The 21,128-nt window shown below is 41.7% G+C and overlaps 1 protein-coding gene across 10 annotated transcripts in view; it reads right to left on the bottom strand.

Moving 5' to 3' along the window:
* PCNX1 (pecanex 1) overlaps positions 1 to 21,128 on the bottom strand; it is a 236,810-nt gene that overhangs the window by 79,994 nt on the left and 135,688 nt on the right. For 4 of the 10 annotated variants that reach the window (XM_068254088.1, XM_068254084.1, XM_068254086.1 and 1 more), the window contains 4 exons: positions 17,129 to 17,261; positions 12,999 to 13,240; positions 4,906 to 4,999; positions 2,471 to 2,528 (listed from right to left, as the gene is read on the bottom strand). In XM_068254088.1, the coding sequence (XP_068110189.1) occupies positions 2,471 to 2,528; positions 4,906 to 4,999; positions 12,999 to 13,240; positions 17,129 to 17,261 (527 nt within the window). The remainder of the gene's footprint in view (positions 1 to 2,470; positions 2,529 to 4,905; positions 5,000 to 12,998; positions 13,241 to 17,128; positions 17,262 to 21,128) is intronic. The other 6 variants (XM_068254087.1, XM_068254091.1, XM_068254085.1 and 3 more) reach the window with 3 other exon arrangements.

The following is a 21,128-nucleotide window of genomic DNA, read 5'->3' as shown; positions in this document are numbered from 1 at the left end:
GGGTGTTTATAGATCTTATAGGATTCTGAGCACATATTGTTTCAAATATACAAATCGAACCACCAACTGACTGAGGTTTGTAAATGGTGTGGGCCGTTGGGGAAGGGGCAGCAGGCATTGATTATCTTTCTGGGGGCTGCTCCTTAGCCTCCAGTATATATGCTGCCCTATATCTTCAGCATCTCTGCTGCAGCAGTTTGAAATGCTTATAGCCGTAGCGCGCAGGCCCAGCCACCGCAATGCACGCCAGGAGATGTAGTCCTTTAATTTGAGTACATCTCCCAGCCATGAGATGTACTCACATTGCAGGACTTCATTATTGCCATGGCCACGTCAAAAAGCCGTTCAGCATATACGAGGTGGGCTAGGAAGCAGTTCCTACCAGAGGTATTTAATGCCTACCCACTCCCCATGGCCTACACCATTTATGAACCCCCCTCAGGTATGTATATTTTAAATTATATGTGCTCAGATCCCTTTAACTGATTTGCAGCTACTTTAAGTCACAGTGCAAAAACAAACCACTGGACTTACATTTTAAAAATAAACTAGGTTATCTACAGCAACAGGATTCCTACTGGGCAGTTGAGGTCAAGATAAGCTAACTTGAGTGACAGGGTACATCCCTCTTGTGGGCCACGACCGTTACAATCCCATTCAATACTATCGACAAACTAAGAACTCACACTAGTCACTTGCAAAACATGTACTTTACCCTCAGGTCTTATAACCCATCATTACAGCAGATCACAGATGGCCAGCTAAACACCTGTGACAGCCTGCTGCCTCCTTACATCCCCCCCTCCCCCCAGCAGTGAGCCTCATCATATGGTGCCCACACTGACATGCAAAACCAACACAGGGATCTCTGACTGCAATACTCATTGCAGCAACAACTTCCTAGTGCCAATGGACAGGGTGCCACAGGAATCTCAGCTGGCTCCACACATATGTCATAACTAAAGCCAAACTGTTGGCCTGGGATACACTTGTCTTGTGTTTTCTGCATTCGTTTTTCTGCACACCATGTGTGCTTGAATGCAAAAAAGTGCACATTTCTTCACAGCAGCTAAGGTAATTGATAGTAAAAATGCACACAATGTGCGGAATTATGCTGCAGGATGTCATTTTTTTTTCTGCGCATTCAAGAGTGAACTAGCCCATTGATTACGAGTTTCCCGTTTAAAGAGGAACTCCAGCCTAAACATACTGTCATTAAGTTACATTAGTTATGTTAATTAAAATAGATCGGTAATATAATCTCTTATCCACCCTGTTTTAAAAGAACAGGCAAATGTTTGATTTCATGATGGCAGCCATCTTTTTGGTTGAAAGGAGGTGACAGGGAGCATGAGACACAGTTCCAACTGTCCTGTGTCCTGAGCACCTCTCTCAGTTGCTAGGCAACATGAATAATATAAGAAATCCCATCATGCTCTGCACAGGATCAGGGAATAAAAGCCCGGGCTTTTTTCTTTGATGGGTGGAGCTTAGTTAAAAATGCAGCTAAAAATTATGCTTTGGTGAGGAAAAACAAAGTCCTGATGCTGTGAAACTGTCAAAGAAACGCAAAGCCTTTTCAGTTCTGCTGAGTAGATTTTTAGTCCGGAGGTTCACTTTAAGTCAGTTTAGACAAGTGTTTACTGCCTAATAGTCTGCATTTCTTTGAAAGCCCTTTATAAAAAAAAAAAAAAAACTTTTCCCTAGACCAAGCCAAACTGTAATTCTAAATAGAAGTACAATGCATTGTTCAGGTAATTTAAAAAAAAAATCCCTTCTAAAGATTGAAAGGAATTTGCCTGAGTTTACATTGGATTTGAATGAAGGGATAAATTAACTTTTATGGTTTAGTATTTTTTAATTTTATAAATCATTGACATATTTCAATCGTATTTCTAGATAAAGCTGGCATGACTGGTTACTATGGTTACTGTGAAAAAAAGAATCCATTGTATAACATAGCCCGATAGAGTACCTTATTTCTAACGGGAAAGAGTCTTATACAGTACAATATACCAGCCTAAAAACTATTTAATTGCCTAAATGTAGTGATATACATTATTAGAAAATAATACCGACAGACGACCTTGAATTGATGTCTAAATTGGAATTATATAATTGTACATATAGTGATTTACCAAAACTAAGCATAAACTTTATGTTGTATCATACATGCAAAATAAGTCAAATATCTACTCCCCCCATTAGCCTTCCTAATGAACAATAACCCTGACATTTTCTTTTTACACTTATGTGAATAAGGAGGGAAATCATTGTAGGGTGTTGTGTTACATAATAGATAATTGTAGCTCCACTTAAATACAGCTTTGCAACTACTTCCAAGTGTGTTAAAAAAAAAAACATGAACGGTTTAAAGCTCCTTGAGGTGCGAAGTTGTAAATCTGTCTTGAAGATGTATTAGAATCAGCAGTAATTACAGGTTATGAAGAAATGTGAATTAAAATCTTACTAGATCATGTGGGTAGAATCTAACTGAGGTAGAACTTGATACATGGGAATCTGTGTCACTGTAAAGAAAAATAGAACACATGATTACATTGGACTACTGATGATGTAATTTTCACATAAACAGTATGGACAATATAGAATTATAAAGGCTTTCTATAGTAGGTTGGCATTCTGATTGGCAGAAATAAGCCAGCTAGAATAATGCACATAGGAGAATTTTAGTCATATGAGGTTAACAATCTAACCAGCATATTTTTCAGGAAATGGACATTCATGTCATTCTTAAGGTTTCCCAATCTGTGTTGGTGATGTGGAATCTCTGCCCTAGACCTTAAACACTTAAGGTAGCCATACACTGGTCGATTTGCCATCAGATTCGACCAACAGATAGATCCCTCTCTGATCGAATCTGATCAGAGAGGGATCGTGTGGCTACCTTTACTGCAAACAGATTGTGAACCGATTTCAGCCTGAAACCGTTCACAATCTGTTGTGGTGGTGGTGGTGGTGTTGCTGCCGCCGCTCCACACCCCCCTCCCCCCGCCGCATACATTACCTGCTCAGCCGGCGCGACTGCCCCCGGTCTCCACTCTGGTCTCCAGGTCCGGCATGCTTTACTTCTTCCTGCCCGGCAGGAAGTTTAAACAGTAGAGCGCCCTCTACTGTTTAAACTTCCTGCCGGGCTAGAAGAAGTGAAGCATGCCGGACCCGGAGACCAGACCAGCGCGGAGACGGAGCAGCCGTGACCAGGGGCAGTCGTGCCGGCGGAGCAGGTAATGGATGCGGGCTCTATTGCGGTCGTTGGGTGCTCGAACGCCGCTAGCGGCGCGCTCCCTACCTGCGGGCGATCGACGGTAATTTTCCGCACGGAGCGATCGATGGGATCGGACAAATGGATCGAAATTCGACGTGTTGCGGGAACGATGTGACAGCAGATTCGATCCCAGTGATCGAATCTGCTGTCGATCTGGTGGGAATCGGCCTAGTGTATGGCCAGCTTTAAGCCCTCAGTCGTTTTCACTTTATGCATCCGAGCAATGTTCACCTCCCATTCATTAGCCTATAACTTTATCACTACTTATCACAATGAACTGATCTATATCTTGTTAAGAGCAACCTTACTGTAAATGCATTTTAACAGTAAGAACAAGAAAATAAATGAAAAAAATTATTTCTCAGTTTTCGGCCATTATAGTTTAAAAATAATACATGCCTCCATAATTAAAACCCACGTATTGTATTTGCCCATTCATCACGGTTATTTCACCGTTTAAATTATGTCCCTATCACAATGTATGGCGACAATATTTTATTTGGATATAAAAGCGCATTTTTTCCATTTTGCTTCCATCACTATTTACAAGCATATAAAAAGAAAAAATATAGAAATATTTGCAGCCACTAGGTCACGCTCTATAGGCAGTAGCAGTGTTAGGGAGACTTGCAGAATATGTGCTGGCTTCCTGAATAGGCAGCGCCGAGATTCCAACCCTGGTCTCCTGTGTCAGAGGCAGAGCCCTTAACCATTACACCATTCAGTCACCATAAGCTCTTAATGTAATGCACACCAGAAAAATGGGCTCTGCAAAATCTAAGGTTTACACGGTAAAAACAAGCTCTGCAGAATCTAATGGTTACAAGGAAACTGTATTCCTGCAAAATCTAGAGACTGCAGCACACAAGCAAGCTCTGGGACGCCTATGTGGTTGAGATAAAATGCCAACAATTATTTTTTGGATGGGCTTGTTGTAGATACGGTAAGGGTGTTAGAGAGGTAAATGAATTAGCGCTGGCAAAACAAAATTGATTATACTGTTTTTTTTTTCTTTACTAGCCTACTAACTCATGTTCACACTCTTTTGGTGGTTTCTGGTGAGCTGGCAAATTAGGAGGAAGGAGCTCATTTTCAGTACTGAAGTCACAGATCTTTGCAATGTAATGCTTGTGGGTACCACAACAGCCACTTAAGGACCAGGCCAATTCTGGCAGATCTGTGCTGGGTGGGCTCTTCAGCCCACAGCACAGATCCTGTTGCAGGCAGGGTGATTAGGGGGTCTGATCGGCCGTCGGCTACCTGCGTTTAGCGGGGGGGGGGGCTCATCAAAGCCCCCCTCCGCAACGATTCCCAGCCTCCCTCTCTTTCCCTCCCTTTCCAGCAGCGCCGTAGGATGTAAACACAGGGGATTTCTTCCCCACGTGTTTACATTTCGCCTGCGAGCCGCAAATCGGAGGCTCGCAGGCTGTTCACGGAGACACCCTCCGTGAACTGACATGGAAAGGCTGCTCGAACGAGCGGCCGTTTCCATGTAAATTCCACTTATGACCTGTCTCCGCCTATCGGCGTTAGGCGGTCGTTAAGTGGTTAATTTAAACTATTCATGCATTTCCCTGAAGGCAAATAATCGCAAAAATAAATGACAATATAAAAATACCAACCAGAGGTTATTGGATGTTCTCCTTGCAGCAGGCTCAAAGTTCACTAATGACATGTCACAACCACCAGTTTCATAGAGAGAAGGCGTAAATTTACCTGAGAATGTTAAAAGCGGAGAAACAAACAGAAAGCTCTGTGAAACAACTTAAACACAACTTAAGTACACAGGTCTAATTTTGATTTACTGTGGATTATTTTTAGCGCTTTTACACAATTACACAATTTTTATGGGAGCGGAATTAAAAAAAAAAACCAAACAAACAAAATAACACTCTTTAAATACACGTTCAAAATTACATAATGCTTTGAGTCCTGTATACACCAGACTAACTTAATTCAAGGCATAATCACATGGAATTATTTTTCTTCAGCACTACAGTCTACGCCTCAACCATCTCTCTTGGTAGTCCTTTCAGAAGCCAGTGTCAACCTAGAGCTATTGCCCTATGACAGTGGTGATGAACCTATGGCATGCCCTCTGTCACCCCCTCCTATTCATTCTGACCCTTGAACCTCTTCTGCGAAGGATGAATCAAGGCATTAAGGGAATGATTGGGGGTCATGAGTGTAAACTTTATGCATTTGCATACAATGTGTTGCTATACGTCACAGACCTGCTCACCTCCTTACCTAATGTACTAGAAAAGTTACGTAGATTTGGAGATTTTGCAGATTTCAAAATAAATCTTGGCAAGTCGGATTACATTGGGATAGGCCTTGAGGAAACGGACATTGAAACACTAAAGGGTTCCTTCCCCTTTACCTTCAGAGAGCAGTCCCTGAGATATCTTGGCATAGACTTATCACCTGACCTGGCAGAAACATACCTTAGGAACTTCCTTCTGTTACTTGATATAAGGAAAGACCTTGAGAAATGGACCAAACAAAGTTACACCTGGCTAGGACGTATAAGCATAATTAAAATGAATGTACTACCGAGATTTTTTCCAATGTCAATGGCCCCTGTCTGTCTCTCTACCTAGACCTTTTTTTGAAAAATATAACTATGTTTATTAGATTCATATGGCGTAAGAAAAGACCCAGGTTGTCCTATAATATTATGGTAAGACCAAAGCAGGAGGATTAGGGCTCCCGGATCCTAAGATATATTATAAAGCAATGGCTTTGAACAGAGTACTGGATTGGCACTATAATGGGGAACAAAAGGGGTGGGGTTAAGGTAGAAAAAACACTGGGTGGAGATTTAGCGGGAGCTGCGTGGGTGAAAAACAGAAAGGGGTTTATCAAGTGGAACTCCTACATGGATAAAACATACCCTGTATCAGTGGGATCGCTTATGCTGGGTTTACATTACACCATATAATTTTCTGTTAGATTCTTTTGTTAGATTTTTCTGTTAGATTTTATGTTAAGGCCCATACAGACGTCGGATTTTTCCGAACGACGGGTCGACTCGTTTGAGCGCCCTGTCGTTCAGTCGTCTGCACACCAAATCAGGCGTGTGTACAGATTGTGGTTCGCGTGATAAGACTCAGTCTTATCACGCGAACAACAGTCTGTACACACGCCTGATTTGGCGAGCGGACAACTGAACGACGGGACGTTCAAACGACCCGTCGTTCGGAAAAATCCGACGACTGTATGGGCCTGTAGCATGCATAATTAGATTATTTTCTGTAGAGAATGGTCATTATCTCTGGTGCATTGTCTTCTGTTTATCTCCTGCTGAGTAGAACAATGCCTAATTGCTCGGCAGATAGATTGTAAGATAGATACATTTCCAACATGTTGAACTTTATCTATCTGGCAGGTAAATCTAATGCTGTGCATACATGGCAACTTGGCAGGCTTATCAATCGAGCCTGATGGCACGACTGAAAATATCAGACAAGTCCGATGATCTGCCGGATAGATTTCCCGCTCGATCCCCGCTCGATGAGGAGCGCCGGCGGGGATGATCGGGAATCGATCCGCACGCACGAGCGGGGACGCGGCGGGGGTCGATCCAGCGGCTTAACGGCCGCCGGATCGACCGGTGTATGCCCAGCATAACAGAAAATTGTATGGTGCAAACCCTGCATTATGCTGGGATTACACCATACAATTTTCTGTCACGCTGGGCATACACGGGTTGATCCGGCGGCCGATTAGTCGCCGGATTGACTCCCGCCGCGCCTCCGCTAGTCCGTACGTGCGCCCGGATCGATTCCCGCTCGTCCCCTCCGGCGCTTCTCATCTTCCGCTCGATTCGCCGCTATTGTCCGCCTGCGGGTATCGAGCGCGGAATCGATCCCCGCGGTCATCGGACACGTCAGATATTATCAATCGAGCCATCAGCGGCTCGATTGATAAGCCTGCGTCGAGCCGTGTATGCCCAGCATCATATTTACCTGCCAGATAGATACATTTCCAACATGTTGGAAATATATCTCTTACCATCTATCTGCCGAGCAATTAGACATTGTTCTACTCAGCAGGAGATAAACAGAAGACAATGCACCAGAGATAATGACCATTCTCTACAGAAAATCTAATTATGCATTCTAACAGAGAATCTAACAGAAAAATCTAATGCCGGGCATACGATCGATTGCCGCTCATCCCCGCCGGCGCTTCCTTATCACCGCTTGATTTCCTGCCATTGTCCGCCGGCGGGAATCGAGCGGGCGCGGGTCGAGCGGCATGATCGGGCCAGCTGAATATTATCAGCTGGGCGGATCAGCTGGTCGATACACGGTACAGAAACGTACCGTGTATCCCCAGCATAACAGAAGAATCTAACAGAAAATTGGATGGTGTATTCCCAGCATTAGAGCACAAACTAGGGTGGGCTCTGGGACTATCTCCATTAACACCCTTGGAAGGGTACCCTGGTTTTAATACCGGGCCTTGAAAAGGGCTTTTTCGGCTCTTGGAAGAGTACAAAATGAATGTCTGTGGGACACTTTCTTTCAGGCACCAGAATAAAGAATATAGAAGGTTTAAGGCAGGAATATGGGAAATTTCATTTTGGTCACTGGAGACTACAACAAATCGCACATTGGGTACGGAGTTGGGGGAATACAAGAGCACTAACTTGATATGACCCCATGGGAAAAAAAAACTTGTCTTACAGGCAAAACTACCTCATGCAATTTCTGGTATGTATAGAGCCATCCTGGAGAATACAGGGAAAAGTAAATTTCCTGTGGAAATGGGAGAGAGACACGGGCCACACTTTGACTGAGGATCAGGATCTCAATGACGCGCTGAGGGGCAGAGCTAGTCATTAGCTCTGCCTCAAGCAGGAAGCGCTCCCCGGACCTATTAGAGGGGGTTTAGGGGGTATAAACCCCTCGTTTTGCCGCGGGATAGCAGCCATTTAGCACTATGTAAGGTGCTTTACACTAATCGAATGCTATCTAACTCCGTTCAGTCTCTCTTTAAATGGTAGATTTTAAAGGGTAGATTTTAAATATAAACCCAAGCAATTATTTCAGATTTCTCTTTTTTTCCCGTAATTGGGGAAAAACACATGCGTGACGCATTAATCAGATTTCTAAAATGTTACAAACTAGAATCACTGATGTGTTTTTTTTTTTCTGGATTTTCGTTGATATTCTGTCTCTCCATTAAAATAAAACTACCATAAAAATGAAAACCGTAATTTCTTTGTCAGGGGGCAAACTCACATCTAGCAGGAGGAGGTCAAATAAGTATTTCCCACAATGCATCCAGAAGGAAATTATTTTAAAAGCCAGCAACAACCACATTGATTGCAGAACAAAAATCATGCAATTTAGATCCACTCACACTTACAAAACGCTAGCGCTTTTGCTCTTGCGATTTTTGGCGATTAAAAAAAAAAAAAAAAATCCCCATTCCCACTTGGGGCGATTTTTCACGATCGCGATTATCGCTTCTGGGATTTATCCAGCCTGCATATCTAAAGGGCCGCATGTACATACAAGACCAAAGACCACACCACTACAAAGGCATAAACAACTACATTAGACATCTATAACAGGATGTAATCAATGTGAAAAATATATTCCAAGAATAGATTTCCATTTAATGTGAACACAATTCATAAGAAGTCCACACAAGAATTCAAAATTTACTCGCAAAACCAAACTAAAGGCTTCAACCAGGAGTAAACCAGAGTAGTTTATATTCCCTAAGATAAGCTGAAACTGCACCACATACGTTCGAAGCATGTGGGGCTTAAAGTAAACCAGAGCTGCATAAAAGAATAAAATCGATATTTATCCATCCTCCCGCAGTCTCCCATTCAGCCCCGGTAATAGGCTCGGTCACGTTAGTCTGGGTCTACTGCGCATGCGCGGGAGGTCCAGACTGGACGCGTCTAAACCTATTATCAAGGCTGATTGCTGCTGAACAGGAGACCACAGAACGACGTCGAGGGACTCACATGTCTTTATGCTGCTGGAGGAATCAGAGTGTAAGTATAGATTTTATTCCTTTATACAGCTCTGGTACACTTTACGATTATGCCCAAAGTTTTTATCTACTTCCCAGTCAGGTGTTGGGAACAGTTCTTTCACATTCTTGGGCGTAGAGTCTACATTCTAAAGAGCTCTGGTAAGTTCCTACATGTAGATTCTAAATCTAAGTTTGAAAGTCACCAAGTGTGCATGTGTGCGCTACTGTTTAAAAATGAATGATTGCTGCTATAGCAAATAGCCATAAAAATTTTTTTGTTAAGTTATGGGGGAAAAAGTTTTACAAATGTCTTTTAAAAAGTTAGTGACAAAGTCGTAATAAAATAGTTTTTTTTTTCCATTTAAGATATAACCCCTAGTCTATTAACTCCTGTAATACCTAATCCTGTTAAAGTGGACCCAAATTAAAAATACAAGATTTCAGAAATAAAATCTATTTTCTAAATTATAATAATAAATAGCAGCCTTTTTTCAGCTGCATGATGACAAATATAAAATATTTTACATTTATTGGAGGAACCCCTGCCCTCCTTTCATATTGCCGGGACAGAATCCGGCAAACTGGTGGAGTAGGTGGTGTCCAGCAAAGGAGGAATTGCTAATGGCTGCCACCTGTATAACCCTAGTTATGGAAAGAGAAAGGTGAAAAACATGCACTGAAATGCTTATAGGCTTGAAGGAGTGTTTATTTATCTTTGTATGTGTCAGAGTGGTGCAACTAAATATTTTGAATTAAAAAAATGTTTGGTTTGGGTCCGCTTTAATATACCTTCAATCACTGCTGCCTGTAGTGATCATTTGCGATTGCTAGGGCAACAGTGTGTCTCCCCAATGCTCCACAGATGCAATGCTGTGTACAAAGGTGCCCCTGAACGGTCAACCCTAGCAACCGCATCCAATCATTACAAGCGTGCACGGCTGGCGATAATGTTCCGCCACATGCCCAACTAGTAATGAAATAAGGCATATGTGGCATTTTAACTGATATATATGTATGTGTTTTATAACTGTAGAACTAAAAGGGTACAAAATGAAAAAAGTGTATTTTCTGCATTTATGCCTAATTTTTCCCTGTAAAATGGCTATAAAATAAATACTTAGAGAAAGCCTAGATTGTCCTGAAAAAAAAAACAACAATCTATATCCCTTAGATAAGTATTAAAATGGCCCTGCTGTATCAAAAGTGAAACAGCTCAAGTGTCAGGAACCTTAAGGGGGTTAAAAAACAAACTTGGAAATCTAGGCAATAAATGATTAAAAAACATCATCAGAATAGAAGGTGGGTTATGGGCACTTGGCAGTCTTGCCTGGCTGTGTATATGCTGGTTGAGGTGACTTACTTACGAAGGAAAATTCTAGGAGTAGAATTTTAAAATAACAAACCAATGCATACTATCCTATCAACATCCACCAAGATTAGAAATACTGCTGTCAGTCCAGTGGTAAACATTCATGAAACAAATACACTATTTACTACAGATCACAGGGGGAAATGGAAAACATCTCTAAAAGACAACAAATGCTCAAATGACTAAGAATACACACAGCTGTTATTTTATTAAGAGGTACAGCTCAGTTATGTGTCTATATCATTAGCTGTTCTGCACTATGGACCACTAGTTAATACAAACACAGACTATCACAGTAGTAACAATTAAGCACTAATAATATCAGAGCAGGAAGGGAGTATGAAAATGGGAAGCGGTCTCATACACGTCCCATAGTAGGCCTCGTTCACATTGGGTGCGTTAAGAAATGTGTAAAAGCGCATGATAAAAATGCATGCATTTGAGTGCATTCTAAAGAAACTACGACCAGTACCTTTCTGTAGCTTGTGCTCTCTTTTTTCATTTGATACCTGAATCGCCGTTCTACACCAAATAGTTTTAGTTCGATTTCAATTTTAAAATCGTGGCTGCTATCTTGGCTTTGTTATAACTTTCCTGGGTCACCCGTCTTCTCTGTTAGATAAGTGCATCACTGAATGAAGCAGGAAGAGGAAGTGACATGCATGGCCATTGCAAGAGGCTCCACCAGAGGGGTCACAGCACAACTTTGTTGGAAGTTGTCTGGCCCCATGCATTTCATAGCGGCAATACCAGGGGGAGTTTGGATAAAACAAGTGGCTGGTAAGTGTGCTGACACAATCGTTCGTGGGTATGCTTAAATGCTTAAAAGCATACCCAAGAGGTGTTCGGAGTCCCTTTAATGCGTGTTTCAGTGTGGCTTTTTTTTTTTTTTTTTTTTAAGTGGACCCATGTGTTTACATGCACTTAAACACTTTTTTTTCAGCAGATTTTGCTTACTGTAGCAGTAGCAGTTTTCAAAGTTTTGTTTTCATTTGAACAGGGTTGTGGAGTATATACAAAAATCATCCCACCACTCAGTTTACTGAAACCACAGACTCCAGATACCCAAAATTACTCCTACTCCTCGACTCCACAGCCGCGCATTTGAAATGTATTTTTCTCCAACTGGAGTAAAAAAAAAAAAAAAAAAAAAAAAAAAAAACCGAATGCGCTTCTGTGTGCTAAAAAAAGCGCACCTATTCACTTGCATTGATGTGCCCTTTACAGCTCAACGTATAGAAATGCATGCAACACTACGTTTAACGCAGCTCAGCACAGTGCATAAATGTGAACAAGGCCCATTCAATTACATGGGAAAATCAATACCTTGCTAAACGCACAGGGAAATGCACTGTGAAAAGCGCACAGAAAAGGCCCTGATGTGAACGAGGCCCAAGTGCTTCTTGGACATAAAAGTATCTTGTGAAGAAGCCTAGTAACTGGTACCCTTACTAGACAACACACCTTACGCCAGAGTATATAAAAAATTTGCTTTCTAAAGAAAACTCTGAAATCCAAACCAAAGATAAAGGGATATTATATATAGTGCTAGCATGTATAACATGAGACATATGGAATTAAGCCAAGCTGAATTTCACCCGAGCGAATCGCATCCCTATCGGGCAACATACATCTTGCATGTACGGGCCTTACCTACTTGTCATGGAAACTGCCATGAAAGATGCATCTGATTTTCATAGTTTATGAAACATGTTAATGGGCATTTTAAATGTAATGTTTAAATATTTGTTAGAAATAGGTCAAACTAAACGTAAAATAAACCATCTTAGATTTTCTTTTATATGGCACCAACATAGTAAGCGACACAATGTAATAAAAGCTGCCAACATGCATGCATGTTGTACAAAAATAAGTCTAAAACTTGTACATATAAATACACATACGGCTATTCAAACAAGCATACTTTATATTAAACAAATATACAAAAGCACATATTTATAAAAAAGAACATTTAAAAAGGGGAAGGGGGAAAAAAACTACCACGATACTGAGACAATATGATCCAGAATTCTGAGCAGCTTGGCCTAAAAAGAACTAAAAAACTGGATACAAAGTTTGCAAAAATTATACACATCAATAAGATATTAAATTTGACAAGAATGGAAAAGATTCAACTTGAAAGGTTGAGCTTCAGTCACATATGGGTAAACAATAAAAGTATGTTAGCGGTAATGAAAACGTTGTGACGTTAGCACCAGTGAGCTGTCAGGAAAGAGAGGTAAACTAAAATTAAGAAAAAAATGGTGAGTTAAAATGTTATCAGTTATCTCCACATTCACACAGGGGTCTGGAATGAAAAATATAAGTGAACTGCATTATTACCCAAAATGTGTTGCATTAAAACTTCCATGTCACCAAGGTTACATAAGGCCTGCATACCAAGTTCATCGTGCAAACTGCAATTGCCTACGGCAGATGCATTGTCATGTGATGCCTCTAAGTGGACACTCCCATTTCTCACCAGCAAGGAGGCACTAGCACTGAGCACAGCAGGCTGGGAAGGGGGGCGGGATGGGACTTTGACCTGGGTTGATGACTGCTGGCCTTGATGACCATCTTGAAGGCTACAAGAAAAACAGTTATTGGCAAGACGTTAAAGAATCATTTAAAAAAAAAAAAAAATCCAAACAAAAAAAGCCCCTCAACTACACAAATTTCCTCTTATCTATGAACCATTAGCAAAATTGTATAGATGGCAGTTTTAAAACACATTTGAAGTAAATTGGATATGGAGGCTGCCATATTTATTTACCTATTAACCATACCAGTTACCTGGCAGTTCATCTGATCCTCTGCCTTTAATACTTTTACCCATAAAACCTGAACAGGCATGTAGATCAGGTGATCTGACGAAGTCTGACGAGATTAGCTGCATGATTGTTTCACAAGGGTGATCAGAACACTACTGCAGCCAAATAGATCACCAGGACAGCCAGGCAACTGGTATGGTTTAAAATGAAACAAATTTGGCAGCCTGCATATTCCTTCTCAGTTCAAGTGTACTTTAAACATCCCATTTCCATCTTACAAGCTGGACACAGCAGTTAACAAGATGGACGGACGATTTAGGTACTTTATGTCAAATTTAAAAACGATCTCTGGAATATATTTGGGTCAGAACCAAATAGGAAATCTCTAGGCATTTCATTATTAGGGATGGTAACGGAGTTTCAAATAATTCAGAGTTGATGCAGGATTATGCAAATTAATGCAGATGTAAATTGGTCCAGTTGCATTTCACCTTAGCGGCATTTGGTCCAATTCCAAGCAACAAAAATTTGCATATAAAAATTGCATAATCCTGCAATAGCACAGAATTTGCATTTCCCACCCCTGTTCTTATGAAGGTTCCACACTTTCTGCCCTTGTGTACCTTAAGGCCTCTTTCACAGTGCGACGTTAAAGTCGCACGTTATAAAATTTTCTAACGCAGACTAATGCACAGCAATACAAAGTCTGTGCGACATTCACAGTACACACGTTGCATTGTGTGTAACGTGTAGCAATATTTAGAAAGTGCTGCATGGTGTGCGTTTAGCAATACATTTGCTGCGTTGTGTGTTGCACATGCTCAGAAAGGTTTAAAAAAAAAAAAAAAAGTAACGCATGCACCGTTTTCGTTCCATCACTGTGCAACGAAAATGGCCCACCAAACGCAGGGCTAAAGAATGTACTATAACCTCCAAGCTATAGTCTTTCAATGCATTGCATTAGGGGCACGTTATGCGACCTTAACCTCGCATCAAGCGCACCGTCCCACCAAATGGGTCAGGAAAAACACACTTAAATACACCGGTGTATTCATCAAAAACTTGGGTAGTGCTAACCAAAAACTTGGGTAGTGCTAACCTGAAGTAAACCACCCAATTTAATGTGTACTCACGTTACAATGTGGGCCCCTGATCTGGACACTGCTGTATAGTAAACAAGTGTGCACACCATCTTTCCCTTTTAATTAAAAATTGCATACCAATGTACACAAGTCAAGTATCTTAAACTTGCCTCACTAACCTGATTACATTCCAAATGAAGCTCTATCCTGTAGAGCCATACCAATCCATACCATGCACTGATGAGGACCAAAAAGTCCCAAACAGTCTGTCTGCATGTTGGATTGATGTGGCTGGTAAATGTATTAGCTACAGGCTAATGCAATGCATGCAGCAATAGAGTACCCCAGTCTCCACATCAAAATGTATGTATGTATGTATGTATGTATGTATGTATGTATGTATGTACGTACGTATGTACGTACGTACATACATACATACATACACACTGCACAAACCAAATTTCATGCAATTGTTTGCAGTGCTGCTTACCCCCCCAACCACTATGCATTATTATAATCCCATGTGAGCCTGCACAACCCCACCCACCCAGTCACAGCATATAACTGAGCAGATTGCGTATATCCAGAGAGTTCAGCTAGTAGCTTGTTGGAAGATGAGGTGTTTTTTATTTAATTTTTACTTATTTGACTCTTATTTGGGGCTTTTGACATTGTTATATATACAGTATATACAGTTTGTCTTATTTAGTACTATAAACTACTACACTGTTTACTATAAGTTAAAAGTAACATTTTTGAGGGAAAAAGTAACAGGTTACAGGGAGATTTTCAAAAAGTTCTTGAGTTAAGAGTCCTTTCACATTTGTGATTAGATCAAAACGCAAGGTGATATTTTCACTCCTTGCTAACAAAACACCAGCAAGCAAGAAGACCCTTTCGACTATTTTTCACTGACTTTTTGGTACTTTTTCAAATGTGCTGAAAGAAGGTTTCAGAACAGAAGATGAAAAAATAGCTCCTAGGAAAATACTAAGGAGAAAAGGTGAATTAAATGAGGCCCATTGTTCAGTAAATGAACGGCATCCCACTGCACCTGCACCTGATGTAAACATACCATACAAATATCATTGCATCATGTTATGTTGCAATGATATTCATCATTGTGACATAACTATTTCATTGTCTTATCAATTCTTACTACATTCTAACGGTGGCCATACATCAATCGACTTTGCAGCCGTTTGACCATCTGATTCGATAATTATCTAATTGGATGAAAATCTGTTCCTTCAAGTGCATGCTTGATTGACAATGCAACCAATTTTGGGCTGAGCAGGTCAATCAGACATGCTGCAAAATGTTAAACAGTCGTAGTTGACTTGGCCACGGCACTAATGGCTAGCAACATCGGGATGAGTGACGAACGTGATGGAACCCCTGTCGCTGTCCCCTCTAATGTCAAATTAGTCCCCCATCTCCCACAATTCTTCACCTGACAGTGTCTCCCCTGGCTTCGAACTCCATCCTCCATTCATACACACGACCATGTGGTTGCCGCCATACACGTGGGCATGTGTGATGTCACTAGGCTCATTTCTTATGGATTTCAGCAAACCATTGATCGGGAATAAACCTGCTGTGTATGGGCAGCCGACAGATCTCTTTCTTATCAGATTCGATTAGAGAGAGATTTGTCGATTGGTCAAATCTGCCCATCATCGTCTGATGTATGGCTAGCTGACCAGTATTAAAAGTGATGCCACCTAACAATGCAGATGTTGAAAACTACAGATTTCAGGTAGCCTAAGGAAACCAGGTCACATTTGTGATTAAAAAAAATCTAAAATCTTTTAGTAGAAATGGGAGCAGCGATTTCAAGTATTGTATTTTATATTTTACTAATCCCCCTTCCACATCCATCCTCTTGAGGTCAAAGAAGAATCTATTTTTATAAATCTGCATTCAGGGAAGCACGTACCCACCTTCCAATTCTTCACTGTACTTAGTCCGCAGCTCATTTTCCTTTGCTAACCGCAGAAGCCCATGAAATATCACAGATATGTAAGTTCTATTTATAACCCCTGCTGCCCTTTGAATAATTTAACATCAAAACGGAAAGGGCCGACACCAGAAAATGTCTATATGCACAGTATAAACTGACAACTGTTCATTCAAAAGAAACAAAAAATATCTAACATCTTCCATAACGGTTTGGTATAAAGACAAGGGTTCTAGATATTTTTAATTGGACATAATCTATACATGACTAAATATAATTAGGGGCATCTACGCTTTTAATTCATTACAGCTATAGAACATTATTGGCTGCTTTGCAATAGAGCCATGCAAGTCCCATGCTTAACGTGTCATGCGGCCAACAGAGAGGAAAAGGGTTGGAACTTGTTAAGACAAACGGGTAAGAAGATGGGATTGACAAACGGTATGCAAATCATTTTCAGTTGATGCAAATTTTATGGTCATTTTAAGCAAAATGATGTAGCCTGAAAACAGATTAATTAACTGCATTAAATGACTATAAAATGAACAAACTCAGTTCTTTGCACGCCATTGGCCATCCCTAGTGAGAGGTTGTGAAGACAGCTCAGAGGAAGGTTAGAAGCCTGCAACATGCAGTACGGTGGAACTTGGAATACCGTACCTGAGGGGTGATCCGATGAGTGAAGCAGGAGGAGTGGGGTTACTCCCTGCATTGTGCCTGCGCCGTACGGCCTGGCGCCTAAATGTGCTGCGTTCACGCCGAAATGTTATTGTCTCCTCGCTGGTGTGTGCTGCTGCAGCAAGACAGATATGTCAGGTCAACAAAAAAAAAAACGAACAACTGGCAATGCTGCAAAAAGTAACCTAGATGTGAAATTAATGAAACCAGAAAAAAAAAAGTAAAGGCTTGTATATCAATGATAGTCATAATACATTTCAAGAAAAAAAAAATACAATATCCTGATATCTTAGGCTTTCCATTATAAACATAACAGCAGTTTAATAAAAAGTTAACACATACTTCAGTTATGCCATATTTCACAGGCAATCCCATTTCATCTGAATATGTAGGATATAAAAATACTTATACCGCTATATTGCAAGGACAAGCCAAAAGGAAAGACTAGAGGTTGTTTATACTGTTAGAGCACGAAAGCCAAAATGACAAGAGTGTGCAAGTCACACACAAAAAATAAATAAATCTTGAAACAAGCTCATACATTATTATACACTAGTTCACACTAGCAAACAAGAAGTTATAATCAGCCCCAAAGGTAGCTGAAAGTCACATATTGATCGTGGCAGTAAATGGGGACCACTAGTCATAATTAACCACTTGAGGACCTAGTGCTTTCTACCCCTTAAGGACCGGCCACTTTTTTTCCATTCAGACCACTGCAGCTTTCACGGTTTATTGCTCGCTCATACAACCTACCACCTAAATGAATTTTGGCTCATTTTCTTGTCACTAATAAAGCTTTCTTTTGGTGCTATTTGATTGCTCCTGCGATTTTTACTTTTTATTATATTCATCAAAAAAGACATGAATTTTGGCAAAAAAATGATTTTTTTTAACTTTCTGTGCTGACATTTTTCAAATAAAGTAAAATTTCTGTATACATGCAGCGCGAAACTGTGGACAAACATGTTTTTGATTAAAAAAAACCCATTCAGTGTATATTTATTGGTTTGGGTAAAAGTTATAGCTTTTACAAACTATGGTGCAAAAAGTGAATTTTCTCATTTTCAAGCATCTATGACTTTTCTGACCCCCTGTCATGTTTCATGAGGGGCTAGAATTCCAGGATAGTATAAATACCCCCCAAATGACCCCATTTTGGAAAGAAGACATCCCAAAGTATTCACTGAGAGGCATAGTGAGTTCATAGAAGATATTATTTTTTGTCACAAGTAAGCGGAAAATGACACTTTGTGAGAAAAAAAAAAAAAAAAAGTTTCCATTTCTTCTAACTTGCGACAAAAAAAAAAAATGAAATCTGCCACGGACTCACCATGCCCCTCTCTGAATACCTTGAAGGGTCTACTTTCCAAAATGGGGTCATTTGTGGGGTGTGTTTACTGTCCTGACATTTTGGAGGGTGCTAAATTGTAAGCACCCCTGTAAAGCCTAAAGGTGCTCATTGGACTTTGGACCCCTTAGCGCAGTTAGGCTGCAAAAAAGTGCCACACATGTGGTATTGCCGTACTCAAGAGAAGTAGTATAATGTGTTTTGGGATGTATTTTTACACATACCCATGCTGGGTGGGAGAAATATCTCTGTAAATGACAATTTGTTAATTTTTTTTTTACACACAATTGTCCATTTACAGAGATCTTTCTCCCACTCAGCATGGGTATGCGTAAAAATACACCACAAAACACATTATACTACTTCTCCTGAGTACGGAGATACCACGTGTGGCACTTTTTTGCACCCTAACTGCGCTAAAGGGCCCAAAGTCCAATGAGTACCTTTAGGATTTCACAGGTCATTTTGAGAAATTTCGTTTCAAGACTACTCCTCACGGTTTAGGGCCCCTAAAATGCCAGGGCAGTATAGGAACCCCACAAATGACCCCATTTTAGAAAGAAGACACCCCAAGGTATTCCGTTAGGAGTATGGTGAGTTCATAGAAGATTTTATTTTTTGTCAAAAGTTAACGGAAAATGACACTTTGTGAAAAAACACAATTAAAATCAATTTCCGCTAACTTTTGACAAAAAATAAAATCTTCTATGAACTCGTCATACACCTAACAGAATACCTTGGGGTGTCTTTTTCTAAAATGGGGTCACTTGTGGGGTTCCTATACCGCCCTGGCATTTTACAGGCCCAAAACCGTGAGTAGTCTGGAAACCAAATGTCTCAAAATGACTGTTCAGGGGTATAAGCATCTGCAAATTTTGATGACAGGTGGTCTATGAGGGGGCGAATTTTGTGGAACCGGTCATAAGCAGGGTGGTGTATTGGGCCTGATCTGATGGATAGGAGTGCTAGGGGGGTGACAGGAGGTGATTGATGGGTGTCTCAGGGGGTGGTTAGAGGGGAAAATAGATGCAATCAATGCACTGGGGAGGTGATCGGAAGGGGGTCTGAGGGGGATCTGAGGGTTTGGCCGAGTGATCAGGAGCCCACACGGGGCAAATTGGGGCCTGATCTGATGGGTAAGTGTGCTAGGGGGTGACAGGAGTTGATTGATGGGTGTCTCAAGGTGTGATTAGAGGGGGGAATAGATGCAAGCAATGCACTGGCGAGGTGATCAGGGCTGGGGTCTGAGGGCATTCTGAGGGTGTGGGCGGGTGATTGAGTGCCCTAGGGGCAGATAGGGGTCTAATCTGATAGGTAGCAGTGACAGGGGGTGATTGATGGGTAATTAGTGGGTGTTTAGGGTAGAGAACAGATGTAAACACTGCACTTGGGAGGTGATCGGACGTCGGATCTGCGGGCGATCTATTGGTGTGGGTGGGTGATCAGATTGCCCGCAAGGGGCAGGTTAGGGGCTGATTGATGGGTGGCAGTGACAGCGGGTGATTGATGGGCGGCAGTGACAGGGGGTGATTGATGGGTGGCAGTGACAGGGGGTGATTGATGGGTGATTGATAGGTGATTGACAGGTAATCAGTGGGTTATTACAGGGGAGAACAGATGTAAATATTGCACTGGCGAATTGATAAGGGGGGGTCTGAGGGCAATCTGAGCGTGTAGGCGGGCGATTGGGTGCCCGCAAGGGGCAGATTAGGGTCTGATCTGATGGGTAACAGTGACAGGTGGTGATAGGGGGTGATTGATGGGTAATTAGTGGGTGTTTAGAGGAGAGAATAGATGGAAACACTGCGCTTGGGTGGTGATCTGATGTCGGATCTGCGGGCGATCTATTGGTGTGGGTGGGTGATCAGTTTGCCCGCAAGGGGCAGGTTAGGGGCTGATTGTTGGGTGGCAGTGACAGGGGGTGATTGATGGGTGATAGGTGATTGACAGGTGATCAGTGGGTTATTACAGGGAAGGCCAGATGTAATTAATGCACTGGCAAATTGATAAGGGGGGGGGGGGGTCTGAGGGCAATCTGAGCGTGTGGGCGGGTGATTGGGTGCCCGCAAGGGGCAGATTAGGGTCTGATCTGATAGGTAACAGTGACGGTTGGTGATAGGGGGTGATTGATGGGTAATTAGTGGGTATTTAGAGAAGATAACAGATGTAAACAATACATTTGGGAGGTAATCTGACGGCGGGTTTGCGGGCGATCTAATGGTGTGGGTGGGTGATCAGATTGCCCGCAAGGGGCAGGTTAGGGGCTGATTGATGGGTGGCAGTGACAGGGGGTGATTGATGGGTAATAGGTGATTGGCAGGTGATTGACAGGTGATCAGTGGGTTATTACAGGGAAGAACAGATGTAATTAATCCACTGGTGAATTGATAAGGGGGGGGGTCAGAGGGCAATCTGAGCGTGTGGGCGGGTGATTGGGTGCCCGCAAGGGGCAGATTAGGGTCTGATCTGATAGGTAAAAGTGACAGGTGGTGATAGGGGGTGATTGATGGGTAATTAATGGGTGTTTAGAGGAGAGAATAGATGTAAACAATGGATTTGGGAGGTGATCTGATGTCGGATCTGCGGGCGATCTATTGGTGTGGGGGGTGATCAGATTGCCCGCAAGGGGCA

Source organism: Hyperolius riggenbachi, chromosome 9, assembly GCF_040937935.1.
Source record: "Hyperolius riggenbachi isolate aHypRig1 chromosome 9, aHypRig1.pri, whole genome shotgun sequence".
Lineage (NCBI taxonomy): Eukaryota > Metazoa > Chordata > Amphibia > Anura > Hyperoliidae > Hyperolius > Hyperolius riggenbachi.
The sequence above is the reverse complement of the archived record's forward strand: the minus strand, read 5'-3'. Positions and strand labels throughout refer to the sequence as shown.